General features: G+C 40.4%; 1 protein-coding gene across 2 annotated transcripts in view; it reads left to right on the forward strand.

Moving 5' to 3' along the window:
* The first annotated feature begins 97 nt into the window (after positions 1-97).
* The window catches only part of RAB31 (RAB31, member RAS oncogene family), a 40,244-nt gene continuing 17,055 nt past the window's right edge, over positions 98-23,286 (forward strand). The window contains exons 1-4 of one of the 2 annotated variants that reach the window (XM_081873878.1): positions 98-243; positions 12,169-12,248; positions 14,743-14,824; positions 22,292-22,363. In XM_081873878.1, coding sequence (XP_081730004.1) covers positions 223-243; positions 12,169-12,248; positions 14,743-14,824; positions 22,292-22,363 — 255 coding nt within the window. In that variant the 5' untranslated portion in view covers positions 98-222. The other variant, XM_081873877.1, reaches the window with a different exon arrangement.

Here is a 23,286-nt window from a genome sequence, read left to right on the forward strand (position 1 = left end):
CCCTCCCCTTCCTTTGCCTTCCTTTGGAGCATTGCCTCTTGCTGTTCCCTTTGGAATATCGAACAATTTCCCCAGAAGAATGTGCGAGGAGAAAAATGGGCGGGAACTCCAGATTGCTATTGTGAGCCGCAGAAGAGTTTGTCTCTTTAACTTGCCTGTCTGGAAATGCAGCAGCAGCAACAGCAGCGCAGACCCAAGAATGGAAACCGCGTCTCCTGAAATATGCTGAAGCGCAGATATTTTGTACGTGTTGGGTTTGGGTGAGGAAAGCACCAAAAAGACGCGAGGAGGAGCTGGAGCCTCCGGGGCTCATGTGACCGGTGGCGGCTGAGGGCTGGGGCTGCCCAGAAATAGCCGCAGCTGCTTTCCTTGCTCGGTGCAAGTGAGATCGGCGCGAGGGAGATTGGCTCCTCCGAAGGATGCGAAGCCGCCAAGCCCCAAGCAGATGATGGCGATACGAGAGCTGAAAGTGTGTCTGCTTGGAGTGAGTAGCGACCAAGAGGCGGAGTGGGCTGGGGTGTGGGCTGAAGGAGAGATGGCGGGGAGGAGGCGCTGGGTTCTCAAGCCGTGTGGTGGGGATAAAACAACAACGCGCAAACTGAGGAACGAGAGCGAGGATGCCCGCCCCGAGGCACCTTGGAAAGTTCCGTGGTCTTTCCAGAAGAGCTTCCTTTGTCTTCCCTTCGGCCCCCACTTGGCCAGATGTGCGTTTGCTCTGCAAAGGCTTGTTTGGCTCTCGCTTCCTCGAGTTGCTTTCTGGGAAGTTTGGCAGTTGTGCTAGATAGGGATGTTAGGCAGACATCCCCTCAAGCTCCGCCATCGCGCCTGGGATCTTTCCTCACTTACTCCATTCCTGTTCCACCAGGTGGAAATGGAGTCTTATATCTTCCAGGAGATATAATTCACACTGAGATGGCAAGCCTGTGTGTGTAGATATATGCAGATAGAAAATGACCGTCCTAGAATCCTTTCCCCTGACGTCCAGTTTTCTAACTGGAGAGCTTTACTCTCATTCTCATACCAGCCCCCACCTGCAGTGGTCCAGGCCCAGGCCCAGATTCACCATCTCCATACAAATTAGTCCATTGGGGGGGGGGGGGGGACGTGGCTTAAAAAAAATACTGGTGCTTCTCATATGCTGAACTACAGAAGGATTTTGCCCATCCCTCCTCCCTCTCTTAAACTTTCTTCCACAAGCTAAAATATGTTTTATCCAAACATGGTCTTTTGTGGTTTATCTTTAGCAAGTAACGTTTCGTGCTGGAGAGAGGAAAGAGATTGCTACATACTTCAACTGATTTTGGCAGTAGTTGGACAGTAAACTGCCTGCATGCAAAGCAGTTAAACATCAGACACAGCTCAGCTAAAAATTTGTCTTTCTGTGCCTGACTGTGTCTTTAGAAGAGTTTGCATCAGTTGTGCTAAGTTCCTCTCAGCTGAAACTTGGCGGGCAAACACAGACCAGTTTCCAGGGAGTTGTTCTCTTTTTGCTTTCAGTGTTCTTGACAAACCTTTTGTTGGAATGACACACTGTTTTGCACAGCCATGTTTGGTTTGTACTAACTACATAGATTTGCCTCCCTTTTATTTGGGCAAAACAAATAAACCTAGTATTAGTTTTAAGAGAATGGCATTGTGTGTACAACAAATAAGGAAGAAGAAAGTTTAAAAATCAGCAATATTTGCCAAAAAAATAAAGAGCCACTTAGAATGGATTAAATAAAAAACTACTCCAGTGTGTGGAGATCTGATCTGCAGGCACATAGGACTATTACTGTATTTTTCGCTTTATAAGACGCACCAGACCATAAGATGCACCTAGTTTTTGGAGGAGGAAAACAAGAAAAAAAATATTCTGAATCTCAGAAGCCAGAACAACAAGAGGGATCACTGCGCAGCGAAAGCAGCAATCCCTCTTGCTGTTCTGGCTTCTGGGATAGCTGCGCAGGCTGCATTCACTCCATAAGACGCACACACATTTCCCCTTACTTTTTAGGAGGGAAAAAGTGAGTCTTATAGAGCAAAAAATACGGTACTTTGCTGAAGCTAACCTGGGCTGGGTCTGGTCAGTTCTGGGCTGAAAGAACACCTGGGAGCCACCTTACTTATGCCACATTGTGTTCCATGATGGAAGAAAAGTGGGATATAAATGTAAATAAATTAATACGTGCCAAACAATGCCAGCTACATAGCCCATTGCATAGATTATTTAGGTCAAAACTCTTGGAGATAAACTGTTGACATTACCAGCACGAAGGCTTGTTCTCTTGCAGACGTACATGAGAGTAAGTGTCACTGAACTTATTTTACAGAAAGCTGGCCTATGATTGTCCTATGGATCCACAGTAGGTTGTGCAAATCACTCGGGGGAGTCTTTATTTTGCTGTGCTGTACATTATGCCTAGGTTTTGGCCTAGAATCCTCCTCCTGCTTTAAACTTTGAGTACAATGGTCACCCACGCAGGATATAATCACCCATGCTGCAGCAGAATGGGTGGCAGCTATAGTGCAGAGGTGCTTTTCTACTAGGACGTTATTTAGTTCAATCAACATGTTCTTTTCCTTCTTTCTAAAACCTTTAAACAAGTATTTTCTGTGTACTACCCTATTTCACTGATTTCACTGGAATGATGGAAAAGATGTATGTGACCTAATGAACCAATTGCAGAAGTTTCATTCTGCTTTACTTATTTCCATTTGCTATCCAAACCAGCTTTGTTACAGCATCTAAAGAAAAAGAGAAGTACTTATATTTTCAGCTTCTTTGCCTTTCCTTTTGTCATAAGTAACATAAATTAAACTGCAATATACAGACTTTTTATAAATGTTAAACAAAACTATTAAAAACTACATATACCTCAGTTTTAGTAATAAAAACTTTTAAAAGTTTGTTGTGAGCATTTTCCGCTGTGTATTCCTAGGGAAGTTAAAGTGCAACATACCTTTATGATCTGTACTTGCTTCTGTACATTTAGTAGCTCAACATATAAAGTTTTGCATGGTTTATCTTATGGTATATGACCCTACATTTTTTTAAGTTAGCTCTCTCCAGTATGATTACTGTACTTTTATTCTAGAAAATGCGTGGTTTTTTTTCTTGAGCAAGCAAAACACATAGCCAGTTCTATGAAGATTTCCTTAAATTGCAGTCCTATACCCACCTATTTGGGAATAAATAACGTTGAATTCAGTTGAACCTTTCAGTAGAGTAGACCTGTATAGGATTGTGCTGTTAGCCTCTCTTAATTCAATAGGTCCTAACTCACATGAGTGCATGGGATTGTACCTTTAGAGTCAGTATTTTGAAAAGTTCATTGTCTTGTGAAATCTGTGAATGCTAAAGTTAGATTTACAAGAGGCTTTTTAAATAAGACTCTGTGGATGTACTGCATGTACTAGGCTTGCACAACTCTCCAGCTTGTAAACAAATGTCAGAGAGAAACACAGGGGAAAAAGAGGACATGAAGAGTTTCTGTTACACCAGCCAAGACTACTAGTCATTGGGAGGAGGCTTTTGTGAACTTAAATGCAATATCTTACAAAAGCATCAGCTTTGATCGTGATTTACTTACATCACCTTTCATAAAGGCTTGATGGTCAGTTTTTCCAAGAGTGCAATATCCTTCCTGTAGCAGAGCAAGCTGCCCTGTGTCAGATACAGATTATTAGAACAAGGCAGGTCAGTGCTTATAACAGTAAAGTTTCATTTATAATTTTATAAGTGTTGCTGTATATAATAACAATATCTTCACTGTTCAGACCTTCTTCCCCTTTGACTGCAAAATGTGATCAAAGATGCATATAAGGCTTTATAAAATCTGGGCAACCATACTTACTATGCTGAAGTCTGTGGCTTGGACTGTGTTCATGGAATTTCCCGGACATATCCGGACATATCCGAAATGCTGCAGTCAGTAATCAGCGGAAATAGGCAAAATGTCCAGGAAAATCCAGATGTATGGCAGCCCATATTGACTGTCATTTTTTCTGAATTCCCACAAAAATAGCACAAAAATTGGTTTTTTTGGGGGGGGGAGGGTTGCCCCCAAACGCTCAACAGCTTTGGGCAAAACTAAAAAAGCTCATAAACTTTGACCAAAAAAGGCTTCTGTCTCGCATTTTCACTGCTTCAAATATGGGAACCCTATTAGAGGACCTGTTTCCATTAACATGTTTATTTAGTAGCATGTTACTGAAAAGGTGTAGTTTATGTATGCACTTAAATGTGTTGTGTGGAAATGCATATACTGTAACCAAAAAACATGGACCTTGAGAGGGAATTGAAGGAATCCAATCTGACTGTATTCTGTTTTGGGCGGAGTACAGTACATATGGATTTAGATGAGGAGAGGAGCAAATGCAAGTGATGATATAATTTGAGATAAAGTCTAATTAGTGGCCCTCTAACCCACTTGCAAAAGAGGACACAGATTTGAATAAAATTTGCATATGCTTTGTGTCATGCAAATCGTGTCCTTCCTAAAAGAGGGTACGTGTTGCGGTGAGATCTGGAGACTGTGGGTGGGTCCATTGGATAGCCACAACACCCGATTGGTAGGTCACTCGGTGCTGGGTTTCAATCTGGCCAATTGGGCTGCAGTCTAAACGGATCGAGGGACCTATATAAATCCATGCACATGACCCAGAGCTTCCTCTTTTGGCTTGTGCATCGGAACACCCGCCCACCTCTCCCTAATTTTAGGGCCTTTTGCGATTGACCTTGCTATGCCATCATGTGTTGTCTGTCTTTGGGACGGGTACGACAGGAATTTTCCCACTTGGCTGATTGGCTGTTGTCATTTGGGTTTCGCCTGCCGCGTAGCAATTCGTCACAACTTTTAAGGTTGTGAATAGGCACTGGTTTATGTGATAGGGATGGGAGAACGGTCTCGCCATCCCTATGTGAAGGGTATTCTGTTAAAGGAATCCAGGGACTCAACTTGGTTTGGCCAGCCCCCGAAAAGGGGTTGTGCCTGTGCCTGAGTCCAGGGGAGCATCTGGGGAGTGAATAGAGTCTGCTCCCAGGCTTTTCACCTTCCTCAGGTGTTCACCCTTGGCTGACCTATGATAGAGCTCTGGGTCAGCGCTACCTACAAGGGTGTAGTGAGCTTGTCAAACCAGAGCCTTTGCAACCACTCACTTTTCTGTAATCAATAAAGTTGTGGCCTAAATTCTGCCAAAAACCAAAACTAAAATTTGAGTCAAATGTGTCTTTATTTAGGAGGGAGGTCTCTGGATCTGAACACGCAAATTTGTGTCCTCTTCTGAAGGTGTAGTAGAGGGTCTAAAAATAATTTAATGGCCATACACACAAAGTATTTGACAGAAACTATGTGAGCAGGTGAAGCTTTCCCCATAATTATATTTCTGCATTAGAAAAAACCTTAACTTTTAGTTCTACCTTCCACAGCTGTTAAAGGCACAAGAAGTGTGCTTTCTCCTAAGGCCAACCGTATACCAAGGTCTGGGATGTAGTCCTGTACCCACTTTCCTGCGAGTAACCACTATGAAGCACAAAGTCACAAACTTCTGAGTAGACATGTGTACCATTGTACTGCATAATAATGTAACAGTGAATTCTTAATGAGTGTTTAGCCTTTGACTCTTCTTCAGCAGCGGACATGACTCTTTGCAAAGTTTTCATAATTTGCCTTGGCCGTTGCAGGGGGGATGCTTTAACATACAGTGGTACCTCAGGTTAAGAACTTAATTCGTTCCGGAGGTCCGTTCTTAACCTGAAACTGTTCTTAACCTGAAGCACCACTTTAGCTAATGGGGCCTCCTGCTGCTGCCACACCGCAGCCACACAATTTTCTGTTCTCATCCTGAAGCAATGTTCTTAACCCAAGGTACTATTTCTGGGTTAGTGGAGTCTGTAACCTGAAGCGTCTGTAACCTGAAGCATCTGTAACCCGAGGTACCACTGTACTTACTGTGTAATCATATTTGCAAAAAACAACTTCCAGAAAGTACCTAACCACAGCTGTTGGGGGGGGGGGGAGAAGGGCAAACTGCAGAGATTCCAAGGACTAGAAAATGAGAAAGAAGCAGGAAAAGTACACTAAAGGGAAGAGGAAGGCAGCAGCTCTTCTGGGATCCCATGAATCCCTTTTGCTTGGTGTCCGCACAACTCACTTGTCAACCACAGCTCCCAATTCACTCAGTGGCTAAAATCACTGAAAGGTGGGAGCATCCTGGTTGCCTCATTTCACCGAAATCACTTAGAAGGGTACTTGCGCAAAAAGAACATAGCCACAAGTAGAATGTGTGGTTTTGTTTTGTTTTTTTAAAGGTATAAATTGTAGGTATGATAGAAATTTGTTACAAGGCTTTTTTTTTAACTCTTCAGCAAAAGAACAGGATGTTGTTGATGTCATTGGGAGTCCGTGGCTGACCTTAGTTTTTAATTTGTACTAACTACCAAAGTTAGATTTTTTTTTCATTTGCAGAATATACAACTATGCTTGTGTAATATATTTGAAACCTTGGGCATTCTTTCTTACAAGAACATTTGCAACACAAGTAGAACCTTTAAAATATATATCATGTAAACACATTTTATAGGCATATAATAGACAATTCCTGCCTCTTATCTTTGTGGGATTAAACAGGCAAGAGAAAATGTAAAGAATTTGATAACACCTAGGTTATAATTAAAATATGTATTAAACAGCCTGTACTGTCTCATCTCCTAAGTTCATGAGAATGTTGTCATATGCAAGTGTAACCCATATTACAACTTCCTGATAATAGGCTTATTTAGGTTGGAATTTTTTTTAATGGGTTGGTTCAGTCACTCTGCACTGGCAAGTGATGGTGGGGGAGGGCTGTATGCCAGGCCAAAAGTGTGTGAAATAGTGAGTTACTCAGCACTAACAAGAAGAACCACTACAAGAGAGGGGGAATTAGTGGTCCATGAACATACTTTGGATGTCTTTTCAGTTCAATAGGTACCACCTTTGTAAAAATGCCTGTGTACAGGATAACCTCTGGGTGGTAATGAATTTGTAATAAATCTGCTGTATTTGTAGTAAAGTGCTTTAGTCATGTTACAATGGCAAGTTTTTAAAATTATAGCATATTTTCTGATATAAAGTTTGGGACTTTGGAGCAACTTCATGGTCTTTTGTCATCCATTGCAAAGGGTCTTCAGATTCATGAGATAAATCCACTGAACTCTTTGTATGTCACAGGATTGCCATCTTTCCCTCAGGGTTGTGAGTTTCTCCCCACAGACATGCGACGTCACACAAACATGCCTGCATGTAGTGAATGTGATGTCACACACTGCAAGCATCTGCATGTGACGTCGCACATCCGCATTGCATTAGCCAACGGCCGCCACTCCTCTTCCTCCTCCTTTCCACAGCCAAGCAAGGCACGCTTTTCCGCAGCGAGGGACTGAGAATCGGAGGCAGAGAGACTCTTCAGAGTTGATTGTTTTAAAATAGAAAATAAAATTAATGGGTGGAATTAAACATTGCACTATTAGAATAGTTCTGTCAGCACAAACGTCTGCTTGCCCGACAGAGTACTATAACCTGCCCCCTCCCCACTCACCGTGTGCTTTTCTTAGGGTTCTCCTGACTCCCAGAGCTGATTTAGTGGGGAGCAGGGGGGAGGATGGAAGCCCCAGTTGCAATAGTGGGATTTGTTCTGGCTTCTGCTAGCACAAATGTTTCATTGAATCTGGTTAAATTAGTTAGTTGAATCTGGCTCAGTGAAGTGTGTTAATGAATAGCTTCAACCAGATGCAGTTATGGAGGTACATATATTGCCTTCAGCTCCAAATGTAGGGATTTGGGGAAGGGGGCAGTGTCATGGGTGCCAGAGAGAGGTGGTGTCTTTAGTCAAGTAATATCGTTGTTGTGGGGAGGATTACTTAGAAACACTTTCACTTGCATCGTTGTGGAAGCAAAGAACTGGAAATCATGCTGGAACTCCTGATATACACTTGCTGCCCCTAAAGACATAGGCTGTTCTTATTTTCCAGATGAGACATTAAGACTAGTCTATAGTTTTGCACTTTTATCTATGGGCAACAGTTTAAAAACCAAGGCTTGCTTTTCACTATGTATATTTTGCCAACTGTTTGTATTTTCATTATCTGCACTTGGTTGATTATGGACTACACAGGCTGTGGGTTGACCACATCGCCCTCAAGTCATATGTGGAGTCCTGTGGGAAGCGTGAAAAAGATTCAACGTTTAGCACAAGAAAATAAAACCAAGTTGTTTTGAACGGAACTGGACTGGGTTTTCTTTTCAATATGAGCCACCTTGGAATAGCCCTTGAATTAAAAAAAAAAAATTCCAAAAAGTGTAGCCAGAATCTTCAGAACACTCCCAAAAGTATTATACAACTTGTATTCATTGACAGCCAGGTTCAAATACTCTCCAAGCAGCAGAGCAGATCTTTGAAATGTGGTTTTAGAAACATGACTGCACTAGTAAGACATGGAAAAAGTTGCAAAGCTGTCACTGTCTGATCAGCTGGGGAAACAGCAGTAAGGGAGGAAAACTTCCTCTTGTACTGAATTTCAGGAAATGGTTTCTCCCAGGCATTTTCCTCTACCTCAGAAGTTGCTCCCTAAAATTTACAAAGAATTGATCATATTTATCCACATTTACCCTTCTGCACACAGATATTAACTATGTTCGCCACATCCCACAGCCATCTCTTTCTCTGACCTCTTTTAGGGCTGATTGGTAACATTCTGTGTGGTTGGTGTAGGTGTTACGGTTGCCATATTTTGAAGAGCAAAAAAGAGGGTGCTATGACAGCTATTCAGAGCAAATAAATGCAATTTGTCTCAGATTTTACCCCTTAAAAAGAGGATGTGTCCTGGAAAAATAGGACACATGGCAACCCTAGCAAGCAGGATAGGATAAAGGGGGGTAATCCTCCATAGGCTATGTTTAAAATCAAGATCTTATGTTCAGCCAACTTTGTGTATGGAAAATTATTTTTTCCACATTTAAACAAATAATAAAAATAACAGGCAAAAATATGATTTAAGTATTTCATTTATAAATTGCTTCCTATAAAGCATCTTGAAACAATTTTACATCTCAAAGTGCTGAATAAAGGATATCCCCAATAAAAATTACTACAATAATATCATAGTAGTTATAGTTTGTGCAAATGGAAATTTAACATATAAGATAATATGCCAAGTTGTAACACAGCTTTGTTCTTTAGTAGCATCTGGTTGAAGTTATGGAATTGGAAATCTGACAGTGTATTTAATAAACACCCCTGAAACTTAAAATACCATGCTTGCTTACTACTGTTTTGTCTGTCTATGTTGCCAATCTTTATGTAAATAAGAAACAGAATGCTTACAAAATCTTTAAATCACACAAGCAATTTTAATATTGCATAACAGTAAGAAAATGTCATTTTTTTCCATGCAGTCGTTTAAAACTGACTTTTGTGTTTGCTTTACTATAAATAGATATATTTTTATAGCTTCCTTTCCATCAGGCTAGTCAGAGAGTTGCAGTGGTTGAATATAGTCCTTTAGACCAGCAGTTCTCAAACCATTTCCCCCACAGACCACTTGAAAACCGCTGGGGATCTTGACAGACCATGGTAAACTTGCATTGGTTTTACTTCTCCATCATTATCAAAACCAGTGTCATATTATGAAAATATAGATCCCATAGTAGGGTCTTTTAAGCTTGTTTGATAATCTGGCCTGATCGACACAGCCTCAGTCTCCACTGTTGTCAGAAGAAAAACATGCAAAGTGCAAGGCTGAGTGTACAGTGGTACCTCAGGTTACATATGCTTCAGGTTACATATGCTTCAGGTTACAGACTCCGCTAACCCAGAAATAGTGCTTCAGGTTAAGAACTTTGCTTCAGGATGAGAACAGAAATCGTGCTCCGGCGGCATGGCAGCAGCGGGAGGCCCCATTAGCTAAAATGGTGCTTCAGGTTAAGAACAGTTTCAGGTTAAGTACGGACCTCCGGAATGAATTAAGTACTTAACCTGAGGTACCACTGTACAGATATTCTTGCAATTTTACCACAGATCACTTGAATGGATTTCATGGGACATTAGTCCATAGACCACAGCTTAAGAACTTCTACTTTAAACTTTATAGTGTAAAGGGACACATTATTATATGTTTTATTTTGTACTGAAATAGAGATAGATGTTGGATGGTGTGAGCACTTTAATAGTAGGGTTACAAGCTTTATGCTGCAGTCTTAGGTAGGGTGTATGTATGTGTGAAATTATGGCAGTTCAATACTTTACTGAAGGCTACTTAATATGCATATTAACGTGATGTTGCTCTTAAATGAAAAGGATTTAGGCACTTATTAGCGTTGTTTAATAACTCACGTGTGTTATCTGAACATATGGTATAACAAATGCTGGCTAGGTCTTCCTCTTGTGGCAAGATGAGAGACTGCACCGAGGGAGCACGGTTCATTCATGAGCATGGAAACCGTGGCAGTGTCAAAAAAGCATACACAAATTATGTTTTCAACAGCTTTACAGCTCAGATTACTCTTACATTTTCTACCCTTTGCTTACTTGGATATATATGTGTGTGTTTTTATTAGACCTACTTCTTAGTAATGTTTTTTAGGATTAGGATATTAAAATTTTTACCTCCTTGCAGAAAGAAAATGCTTACACAAACCAAGCCACATGCAAGTGAAACAAACCTATTTTGATAAGAGGACTATTAGAGGAAAGATTAACCTATATTATGACTTCTAATGAGCACATCCAAATTGTGCTTTTCCTCTAGCAATTTCTCTGTTTTAAATTTATTTTATTTATCTGGCCACCCAGTAATGTAAGTTCTTGTTTAAAATGTATTGTCCTCCTTCCCTCGTCCCCCTAAGTGAGGAGTGCTGTCCCCATTCAAGCATGTAATTAGCAGGGAACGAGTAAAAGTCACCTTCTCCAGTCCAGTGAGACCCACAAATCAGTCTGTGCAGTTCACAATGTGCTACTGTAGCAAGACAGTAAGTACAAAAGGACTGAAAATCATACTGAAAGCAGGACATCTTTTATTTTAAGAAACGGGGGCCAGGATTTTGAATAAATAAAAACACCAGGAGCAAGCAAGTCAGACATATGCATATGGGGTGGGGGCTGCGGCTGCTGCAGTGGGAGGGGGAGAAGCCGGGAAGCCACTTGGCTTTAGGCAATATTGTTTCCAGACTTCTGATATGATGATTAGTGGTAGGTCCCCCCCCCCTTGCTCACACTATTCTCAAGGGAACTTCAGAGGCTGAGGAGGACAAGGAGACATAGATGAATTCAGAAAGAGTTAACTATCAGGCATGTTTCTTCCTTGGCTGAGGAGGGCCAGGACACCAGCCACACCCTCCCCCCCCCCCAGGCTTCACACCCTCCTTGAATGTTTTTATCTTACTTGAGGTGGGTGAGGAAAAGGAAGTTAAAATGAATCATTAAGCTTCCCCAACTCAAAAAAAGCATGCATTAGAACATAGATGCAGAAGTCTTATCACAGAAACAGTGGGTCAAATTAGTTAAAGGCAAATTCCATACACTTTATCGCAATTAATTCCAATAGGATCAATGAACAATAGACTATGAGAACATTAAATCAGCTTATACATGGTAGGTATTTGCAAAACCAGGGTCTTTTAATTTGTGAGCTGCTAAACTACCATGATATTTACCAAGATGTGTATGAACCCGAGGTGGTTTGGGGTTGTTTGGAACAAATTAGATTTTAAAAGCTGAACAGGAAACCATTTAACCACAGAAGGGGAAATGCAGTTTATGTTCTCAAACATTTACTTCAAATCAGGAATAACAATGGTATTGCCTGAAGTTGCCTACAAATAATTTCTAATCTTAAAAAAAAACAATTCGCAATCCTGGAATTGCAACATCTCTAATGAAATCAGTAGGCGAGGTAAATTTTTCGTAATAGGAATATCGCCATTCTGCCACAGTTACTGACTAGAATCTGCCTGAATGGTTTTAAATCACAGCTGCCTCAGGACTGTATTGATTTCTACACTGCAGTATAAGTGGCATGTACTGAGGAAAAACTTATTATGGACCATTAAGTGGTTAAGTAAACATTCCTCAGATTAGACAATTGTTCTTTTTAACCCACACCTTATTTCAATGTAATGTTGAATTGATTCTTCCTTTCTTAATTTTCAGGATACTGGAGTTGGCAAATCTAGTATAGTTTGTCGATTTGTTCAGGATCATTTTGACCACAATATTAGCCCCACTATTGGGTAAGTACTATACATACATACATACATACATACATACTTTACATACATATATAATATGTTACTACAGTTTCAGTTTAGTAAATAAACAGAATTGATATAATCCATTTATATTTCAAGTTTATGGGAAAGCTCAATACTCAACACAATAGTGGTATTGTTCATTCTTTCGAAGTGTTGTATAACGTAGAGAGCTATTAATTGAGTAAGCCTATTAACTTTCTCTTTAGGTAATGCCAGTTCCACACTATTATCCATTATGTACCTTGAATGGTTATTATTTGTTATGCAACTAGGTGGGGTTTTTTTTAGTCTAGCTTCTGGAGGATGGAATTATGGGGTTTTTAGTTATTTTATATTGAGTTTTGATGTATAAACATTAATTAGCAGTCAATTAGATCTCAGTATTAATATATTGTTTCTAGCTTCTTTCAAACCTCTATTTTATTACAATTACTTTACTGAATAGATGTATATTTTTGTCTCTTTATTTTGTTATTTACTGCTCATTTGTGTTGGAACATAGCCATTGTCAGTAAATGCTTTGGCAGGACTTAGTATAAGTCAAGTTACAGTTCTGGGAACATGTGAAATAACCAGTGCATCTTTGTTCATAAACACTGCATTTCCTTATATCCTCAGGGGGGATATATGGTACTCTTCCTCCCTATTTTATCCTCACAACAGTCCTGTGAGATACAGTAGATTAGGCTGAAAGTGAGTGACTGGCCGGAGGGCACCTTGTGAGCTTCATGGCTGAGTGGGAATTTGAACCCTGGTCTTCCAGGTCTTATTCTGGCACTCTTAACAACTGTGACACATTGGCTCTCTTTTATATAGCTATGGTTTTCAGGCAGGCTTTGGCCCAGCAACTATTTTATTAAATAAAGTAATAAGAGCTCTTGGAATATAACTGATTTGTGGAAAGCCTATGGCTCTGAGCTATTTGGGTAGATGTAAAAACCCCAAAAAAACTTTTTGAAAAAATTACTGCTTAAGGCCCATATAAGTGATTGATGTTTTTGACCTCTCTCACAACGTGGTATTAAATAGCTCTTTTATTTAGGTTTGTATATTAAGCTTTGGTTTTAATAGCATCTACATGAGGAACATCTGAACCCAAATTATGATATTTAAAATTTACTTGCTGACAGTTCCTAGGCGTGTATCTGCTTCCAAAGATTTTATAATTCATCACATCGCCTTGGCTTTTAACAAGACAGGATAGCACAGTGTAAGTGCATGGCATGTAATTCATCTTCATTAATTTTTCCAGAACTTCAAAGCTTACCAACTATGCAATATATGATTTGAATTTAATGCATGCATGTTTATGTCTAGAGACAAATCTGCCAAACTGTGCTAAAAAGAAAACTTTGGAGGCTTAAAGAACGATTTTATCCTTGTGTCATGCCTGCCAGGAATTATTCTATCATTGCCCAAGTCCCTCTGTGCCAACATAGCATAGTGCTATGCTGGCAGAAAAAAATCACATTGGCATAGTAGTATCCCTTGCACTACTCAAATGAGCAGCAGTATAAGAGATGTTGTTGTTGTTTCGTCATGTCCAACTCTTCGTGACCCCATGGACCAGAGCATGCCAGGCACTCCTGTCTTCCACTGCTTCCCGCAGTTTGGTCAAACTCATGTTAGTAGCTTCGAAAACACTGTCAAACCAACTCGTCCTCTGTCGTCCCCTTCTCCTTGTGCCCTCAATCTTTCCCATCATCAGGGTCTTTTCCAGGAAGTCTTCTCTTCTTATGAGGTGGCCAAAGTATTGGAGCCTCAGCTTCAGGATTTGTCCTTCCAGTGAGCACAATAATTCAAAGAGAGATGAGATAAAAGGTAAAGGTACCCCTGCCCATACGGGCCAGTCGTGTCCGACTCTAGGGTTGTGCACCCATCTCACTTAAGAGGCCAGCGCTGTCTGAAGACACTTCCGGGTCACGTGGCCAGCGTGACAAGCTGCATCTGGCGAGCCAGCACAGCACACGGAAACACCGTTTACCTTCCCGCTAGTAAGCGGTCCCTATTTATCTACTTGCACCCGGGGGTGCTTTCGAACTGCTAGGTTGGCAGGCGCTGGGACCGCCACGGGGATTCGAACCGCCGACCTGACGATCGGCAAGTCCTAGGCGCTGAGGTTTTACCCACAGCGCCACCCGCGTCCCTTAACTGTAAATAATTTGCCAACTTTTACTGGAACAATTTAATTTTTCTCATTGAACTGGAAGGTCATATGTTCATAATTTCATTTATTCAGAGAAAAAGCTACATGGATATAGTTCGAACTAGCAACATTCATATAGCAACTTCTGTAAATCTTTGATTGAACATCACTGGTACTTTTATTATCTAGTGGCAGTGTTTTTCATCTGTAGTATATGTACATACCTGCCCAGGTATTAACAGTGGCCAGGTATTAAGAAATGATTTGTTGATAATATAAGAAGCTTATATTTTAAGTATTGTACTGCTTTTTCTTACAACCTTTTAGTGCTTCTTTCATGACTAAAACTGTGCCTTGTGGGAATGAACTTCATAAATTTCTGATCTGGGATACAGCAGGGCAAGAACGGGTGAGTATGATTCCAGTATCTTTTAACTGAAGGCATTTACATGCTGTGCCTCTTTATTTTCACTAAAATATTGGGAAGTAGATATAATTGAGAATTACAATGTCAGTGAGGTATGGAGCACACACAAAAGAGTTAAGGTGCTATGGAGGCAGGGTTAATCATTTTTTTAAAATGGGGGGTAACCTCCTTGCAACTTCCAGTTGTTAGCAAGAAAGACCTGTAACGGCCAGGCCACAATAACTGCAATGAACAAGAGACCAAAAAAGCAGCAGTTTCACGTGCCATTTAGCTGTTTGTGCTTGTTGTTTTTCTATCCAATTAGTCAGGACCCTTATGAGAAGCACAAGGCAGTATTATCTGAAAAGAAAATTTTTCTTTTTAAATAATTTCACTGGGAGGGTTATGAGGAACCCAGGGTGGTGAATTGACTTAGCTCAAGGGTGGCCTACAAAGGTTAGCCTACCTTCAGCCACCTGAATTATTTTTCTGGTTGTTTACTGACAACTCACACGTTGCTGTCAACGACATCTGGGTAGACTAGCCATCAGAGAATTTGTGCTTAGTTTTTGCAAGATGTCCTGGACCCAGGGGCTACCGTACCCCTGCAAGTCATGGTGAAACTCAGGAGACAGCTTATCTTTACTCAGGTCTAATAATTATTAGCGTCTCACTATTACTTCCTACTTTCATCATCCTCATTTCCCCAAATCTCTCTTTCTCTAAATAGCTTTTCCTCCTGGTGTGTTTAGGCCTCACTGCATTTTTCCTGGTTTTCCTAGTTCTACCTTGAATCCATAAAAGGCAATCAGCTTGCCTAATAGTTTAGGTTTATGGTCCAGATAATATATGTTTTTCTATGTTGTTACACCTGACTGTCTTCTTACTTTTATTTGTGTACTAACACTTAAAGTTGCAAAGCCGTTTCACTCTGTCTGCCATTTTGTGTTAATAAGACTTTAATCACAGTAAATTGTGTTGGTTCTTGCTCATTCTCATAAGAGGACATTACTGCATTTCTAAAGTAATTGTGTCCCTTGCAATATTCTGTGGCATGTGGTTGTCTCCAATAAAGATTACTGAAGTGATTATTTCTTGAACATGCATGTAAGATACATTTCCATGTGTATAGACCAGGGGTCAGCAAACTTTTTCAGCAGGTGGCCGGTCCACTGTCCCTCAGACGTTCTGGGGGGCCGGACTATATTTTGGAGGAAAAAAATTATGTAAGAGCACCACGAGCCCCGGTGTGTCTTGCGAGCAGCAGGGGCTAGCGGTGGTGTTGGTGGCGGAGAGACGATGAGCGGTGCGCGAAAGGGCTCCGGAGAGGGACTGCTTAAATTGACAGCTGCTTGAGTGCTGCTGCTGCTGGAAAACACTATTTAGCCCCATCCTCTGACTTCATCAAGCGTTGATCTTATATTATCATCATTATTATAATTTTATTGCTTACTCCATAAAATGTGGTGACTTACAATTGTAAATATCACTGCACCCTAAGGGTTAGGGTCTGCATAGCTCATTTTCTTTTTTAAAAAATGAGACCTGATATTCACTGGATCCTGATGGAGGACATTCCTTTGATAGGGATGACACCTCCTACGGGTGGTGATAGGCAGGGTCCTGTCTTTTCCCTCCTTTCCAGGGGGAGGAACCAATCTTCTCTTCCCAGACTGACCCTGTTTGGTTGGTATAGATTGGGTCCACCAGCGCTCTGTAGAGACTTGTCTTCCTTTCTTTTCTTCACAGATTTCTTCAGGGGTGTTTTTGTCATTCCCCAAATTAAATCACAGATAAAGAATGAAAAATGATTTTTATAAGAGCTGAACACCATTCAGCTTTTGTATATTTTGCTGTATAGCAGGGGTAGCCAAGGTGGTGCTGGCCACATAATCTGTTGCAGTTCACAACATCTGGATGGCAACATGTTGGCTACTCCTGACGCAGGGCTTCACCTAAAAATTGTATTACGGTACTCCTTGATACTGATAACTAAATGTTCCTGTTGGGAGCAACAGGTAAATACAGAACTTACTTAGGCCAATATATTACTATTATTGTGATTAAGCTACTCAGTTGAACTAAATCAGTAAATACACTGAGGATCACGCTAACATTACTTTAGTCTTTACTTTAGTCTTTATGTTTTATAAACTTTTTTCCTTTGGAGATGCGAAGGAAGTTGAATGGATAAATCAAATGGTATTGAAGAGACTGGTGTATATTGTCAAGTATTCCTTCTGTCTCTCTCTCTCTTACTTATTTTAACAAAACCTATTTCCAAGTAAGTGTTTCATAAGTCTAACCATTTGCTTCTTTACTCAGAAGTAACTCCCACTGAATTCAATGGAACTTCTAGGAATACAAAGTTGTAGTTCCTAAGTTTCTCTAGAACTAAAGTTCCTATCTGTTACTGTTGTATAGAAAGAATGTATTTAATATGTGTTTTTTTTTTAGTGTGGATTAATATTTTCCACACAGTTTTCACCAGCTGGGAATGTTAGCTATTTCCTACCCCCCCCCCCCCGCACTTCTCTTATGAACCAAGCAGCTTTTCTTTCATGATAATGTGCTTGACATTTTTAGTTTTTTGAAAACAGACTTTAAATGCACACACCAATTCTTCTCCATGCTGCTGCTACGTTGCTAACCTCTAGCTTTCCAACATAGAGATGTGGATTCAAGTGTGCCTTTCTGTACATGGAAGGTGTTTATTGCTGACATTAGGAGTGCTTTATATCTCCTGCTAGGGCGTTGTGAGATAAAATGGAACTAAGTCTTCAATCCTAGGTGCAACTCCCACTGAATCTCTGTGGATTTACTTCTGAGTAGACATGTGTGGAATTGTGCTGCAGATTCCAAATATGTTCTTCAATTTGCACAAGTAAAAGCGTAAAAATTGCTAAAAGGTGGTTTGTGAAATACTGCTTGCAGCTATTTTCCTTTTGCTCATGGCTTTTTGGATCTACATAGTCCATGCCTTATAAAAAAAAATTCTAGTATTGCCCACAGGAGGGGTCTCTAGACAAAAAGTTACACAAGTAATTCTTTGATGTCTCTTTAGAGTAGAATAATTGTAGTTCATATTTCGAAGTTCATCCACACAAACCCGAGCACTACAAATGTATTATATACCCAGACTATTATAACCCTTTGTTTACTTGTAATTTTGTCCCTTTCTATCTTATAATAAATCTTTGTGCACTTTTCCTACTACATGTCTCTTTGTTTTTCTTTGAAGCTTGATAAACACTGAATCTACATGATTACATCCATAGACCTTTGTTAATTCTTAAGAGGGTCTCTTCTCCAGAGAGTAGCTGGAAGTGGGGAGGCAGCAAAAGGTCCACCTTTCCTTCCACTCTGCAGTTTTAATCTGAAATCTTAGGCACAGTACTGCACCCAGAGCTCAGAAACTGCTCGCACTAATGAAATTCCCTGTTGCAAAATTCACCTGGAACAATGGGAGTTTCAAACATTGACAGAAATACTTTCAAGGCTTATTCATAGAGGTCTGTTCTTGAAATGTGACTGGTAAGTAATGGAAAGTAAAGTGCTTTTAAATAATTCACTGTTCCTTTAAGAGCAATCATCCTCTTGAAAGCTGTGGTAAAACTTGTATTGATTTGTTCTTCCCTCTGATGCAGCCTGGCTTGGTTGGTTGGTTAGAGCACAAATCCAGTAGTAGAGTCTTTGTGAGAAAAAAATCATAGACAACCAATGACCATCCCTGCTGCATAGGCAAGTTCTGCTTTGTGCAATATGTAGGTTGATGGAAGTGTATGAAATGGTCGCTGTGCCTGCGCCCATCTACAGCTATGGGCTTGTTGGTTCCTAACAACTGAAGCTTGTTCATTTTGGTATATTAATTCATTACTGCTTTCAGGATCCATTTCTTTTTAATCACACTTCGTAAAACAGATTCTCTTACTTCCCTGGGACCCACATAAATCCAACATCTTTTCTATCCATTTTATGCATCTTTGCAGGTTCTTACCTAAGAAAACTCAACCTACACGACTCAGTAGTGTTTAAGGTACCCCAGGACTATTTATGGAGCAAGTTTGTTTATTTCATATATAATACTTGATTGTAAAAAAACCCCAAAGCTGTTTACAAAAGGGATAAAACAATAATATCAGTAGAAGAAACATTGAAAACATTCAAAAAATCAAAACCAATAATAAACTAAAAGCATATCAGTTGAGTAGTATGAGAGTTAACTGCGATAACAAAAGTAGGCACATCTCCTTCTTTCAGCATTGAAGACATTGCTACATCCTTCATTTACCTGATACTCTCTGCTTTGTGGGAGGGCACAATAAGATGAAGGGAAAGTTGGCATTCAAGCCAAGCCAGCCTTCCATGCCTGTTTGAATAGTTGTGTGATAGAGACAACTGGATTCTAAGTATATGAAGTATGGTTGGTCTCTTCCCTTGCTATCTTTTTGTCAGTTGCTAAATACTGTTTTATTTTGTTGTATGTGGCAGATCTTGTTTTTATGCTTGGCTTTAGCTACTGATCCTGTCTCCTTGGCTAATTGTTTGTTTAATTTCTTTTTATATTTATCCAGACATTTATATTCTGCTATTCTGTTGTAAAAGCACCAATCAGCTTACAACATGTAAAATTATAATTTAATAAAAACAACACTATAAAACAATCAAAGCTAGCTGCTTTTCACCTGAGCAGCTATAGGGATGTAAGGCTTATGGAATGGTAAGAGATTTGGACAAGTAATCTCTGGTTTTCTACTTCTCAAATAAAAAGGGATGGCAAAGCAATCAAAGTTGATCAAAATGCATAATAGGGAACAAAGAAAACTTTGGGGTGACTTGGAGGAGGCAACCTTTACTATGCCAGCAGCAGCTGCAGCCATTTTAAAAAATGCTTTCCAAAAGTGTACAAAAGAAACAAGCAGTCAAGACATTTGAAAAGCATTCTGCAGCAAAAAGCCCTACCAGTTCAGACTACAGACTGTGGAAAAGTTTACAACATTAGAGGATTTCATCCAGCTATAGGAGCACAGTGCAGGAAGTGTACATTTTTGCTATCATATTTTATACCCAGATGGAACAAGAAGCAGACCAAGTTTTCTTAGGCTGCCCATTTTGTAAAGACGATGATCTTCCCTGGAGAATAAACTTAACTATTTGTGAAACAACATTAATTTTAATGTAGCTTGAGGAGCCGATGTCACACTTCTTTCAGAGGAGACCTGTAAAGGATTCAATAACAGTCCCCTATCTAAACCTGCATAAGGCAGAAACCATTTCACATAGACCAGAGGCTCTCCTCCACTCCATTGAATGTTGTACCACACAAACAAGCTACAAAGAGAAGCAGTTTGTGTTCACTGTGCTTTTCAGGATTGGCTAACCTGTTTCACCTCGAATGCTCAGCTCCTATTAGACCCAGCCAGTATTGCCAATACAATGGACATTGTAGTCCAACAACAGCTGGAAAGCCACAGGTTAATCACCCTGGTGAATGCCTTGCTACGTTATACCTGGATTATCGCCTCAGTCATGGAGTAGTAGCCAGAATGGTACTACTGACAACATGGGAGAAACTGAAGGAAAGTTTCAAGACTGGTCTAGTAAAAAGAGATCCTATGCACACTTCACCACTGGCATCCAGAAATGCCTTATTTAATTCCAAATGGCTAATCATGGAGATCAAGAACTTTGAGAAACCTTATACTATATTGGATCAGCATTCCATTGCTTCAGAGATGACTAGAAAGAACTTTGCTGACCATGAACAAATGGGTGAATTGGAAGACTTATTCCAGACCTAATGGTCTAACCAGATGGTTTGAGCAAATCTTACCCTGAAACTACCGCAGAAGAAATAGATCAGCACAACAGAAGGAACTTTAATCACTGCCCAGTAGACCTTGTGAAAGGCTAGCAGCTGACCTTTGTCAACTGGGAGACTGATATTATTTGGATGTCGTGGGCCATTTCAGTGGCCTGTACTTGATATTACCTGCTGCATCATCATTGTTGCGCAACTGAAGAATTAATATTTTTGGCTGCTTTGGAATATACCTGAGTGAAGCCAATGCTATTCTATTCTTGTTTGAGAAAAACAGAATTCTTGACTTGGTTTCAACTAGTGTATCCTCAGAGTTTGTAATAGGCCTGTAATAAGACTTGTCCTGGGCACAGGGAAGTATTATGGATTTCCAGTACCTATATGCTACTGGACTAAGGGTTTCGGAGAAAAGTAATACACAGTTTTCATGGATTTAAAAAAGAAGAGGAACGTTTTTATTCAATCTTCCATATTCTTTTATAATTGTAAAGCCAACAGAGCAAAAATCTGAATTCTTTTTTCATAGGGTGTATAGTTCTTCAAAGGCATGCTGTGAAAACAGCCATGCTTTTGAAAAGCACATGCCTTAATACATGTTTTTCATTATCCACAGGGTGCCAGATATTACTGTGTTAATAAAACAGCCATTGTGAGGAAATACAGTATTTTTTTTTCTTTCAAAGGAGAGTTTCTAATGAGAAGTCACATGAAATCATATGCATTCCCGCTGGATTAAATCTCAGATGCCTAGCATTCCAGAAAATTAGCTACATTTCTTTTGCAAACTTGAAACTAATCACCCAAAGCTGGAAGACTTAATTTTAATGTTTGCTCAGACATCATAGAAAGAAAAAAAAAAAAAAAACTCCAAATATTCTTCCTGCCCTGTTCCAGTTCCTTGCCTACCTGAGCCCATGATGTTGGAATGGAATTCTTTAGCTTGCTCCAAACAGCTTGAAAATTAATTCTGTGTCTGCTAGAGCTTCAGGGCAAGAATCCAGTTGCCCCTTCTAGTGCTGTTGTTCTAGGTGTCTGCTAATGGGAGAGGAAGGAAGACAATCTGGAGGGGACAAAATGTTTTATGAAGAGAAGGCCACACAGACAGGATGTAAAACAACTCCTTCAATATAAAACAGCTCACTCTGCAAGCCAGAGAGTCAATACACTTCACCCTTCCCATCCCAGTCTCATAGTCATGAAGATACCAGGAGCAGGCTCTGCTGCAGGTTGATGGATAGCAGTTATGGACTGGAGAAGATGGTGTGCCACCTGGCCACTCATTTGACTGATTTATGCTGGTTCTTGTCAGGATCCAGACATGAATGCTCTTCCCTAGCTTCTGGAACAAGTCACTGGCTTATTGTTTCTTGCCACTTGAGCAAACTGGAGTTGACCTGGTACAGAAAGTTCCTGTAGTTTTTTAACTTTAGTTGGCCTGTACCAGAGTATGTGCATTCATTATTCTAGCTTAGTAGATTTAAAACACTGTATTTTAACGTGATTTTAATAACAACACATTAATGCAACAGTGAGTCACAAGGCATACTGATTAAAGAAGCTAGAACAATCATAGTGTCTTTTGTTGACTTACAAAAATGCAAGAACTTTAACTATTTTTTTCTTCTGTTTCTGTGTTCGTTTTTTAATAGTTCCATTCATTGGCACCAATGTATTACCGTGGGTCAGCAGCAGCTGTTATAGTATATGATATCACCAAGCAGGTAAGCTTTCAAATCTCAGTTGTTCCATCAGGGACGGACATTGGTCCTTCAGATTTCAGTGGTGTGAGGCCAAAATTTGGCAAACCCACCCCCCACCCACATTACATTCTGCTCAATTCACTACCTCATAGTTGTGATACCCTGTGGCACCTCCTGGGCTCAGCGCCCAGTGTAGCGGAACTGGTTGCGCTGCCCTAAACCCGCCTCTGGTTCCATCACTGGTATGTAGGTTACTCATCAATTCACTTTCAAGTGGTCATAGTGTGAGTGTTCCCTGTGCCTTCTGCTAATATTATACTGTGTTCACTTAGTCTTGCAAGTTGGTAGTATTTCCCTTAGTTCAGTGATGGCCAAACTTGGCCCTCCAGCTGTCTTGGGACTACAACTCCCATCATGCCTAGCTAACAGAACCAGGAATGATGGGAATTGTAGTCCAAAAACAGCTAGAGGGCCAAGTTTGGCCATCACTGCCTTAGTTAGTCAATGTATTCCTGCATTCTGGATGTGACTTCCAGATGTTTTGAACTACAGTTTCCATCAGCCTCAGCCAGCATTGCCAGTGGTCGGGAATGGTACTTGTGTGCCCAGGCTCTACAGCCCTCCAACACCCCAAATTTATAATTAAGAACCGAACAAGACAAAATACTTCTGGGTGAAATAAGGCCACAACTTTATAGATTACAGATGTAAGAGGTTTGACATAGGTATTGGGTATAACTACCAGCCCATGTGCTGGCAGTATTACCAAAGGGGTCAGCCCTGAGGCAGAGAGGACCTATGACTTACATCAAATAGGATTGCCATCTTAAGGGGTGCTGTCGCCCTTGCCCCTGCCTGAGCATCTAGACAGAACCAGATCTCTTTACCAGGATACCCGCTTTTCTTGGAGGGGCCACCCCAATGTCAAACCACCAAAGTTGTGA

The sequence above is a fragment of the Podarcis erhardii genome (genome assembly GCF_964252035.2).
Source record: "Podarcis erhardii genome assembly, chromosome: 8".
In the NCBI taxonomy this organism is placed as follows: domain Eukaryota; kingdom Metazoa; phylum Chordata; class Lepidosauria; order Squamata; family Lacertidae; genus Podarcis; species Podarcis erhardii.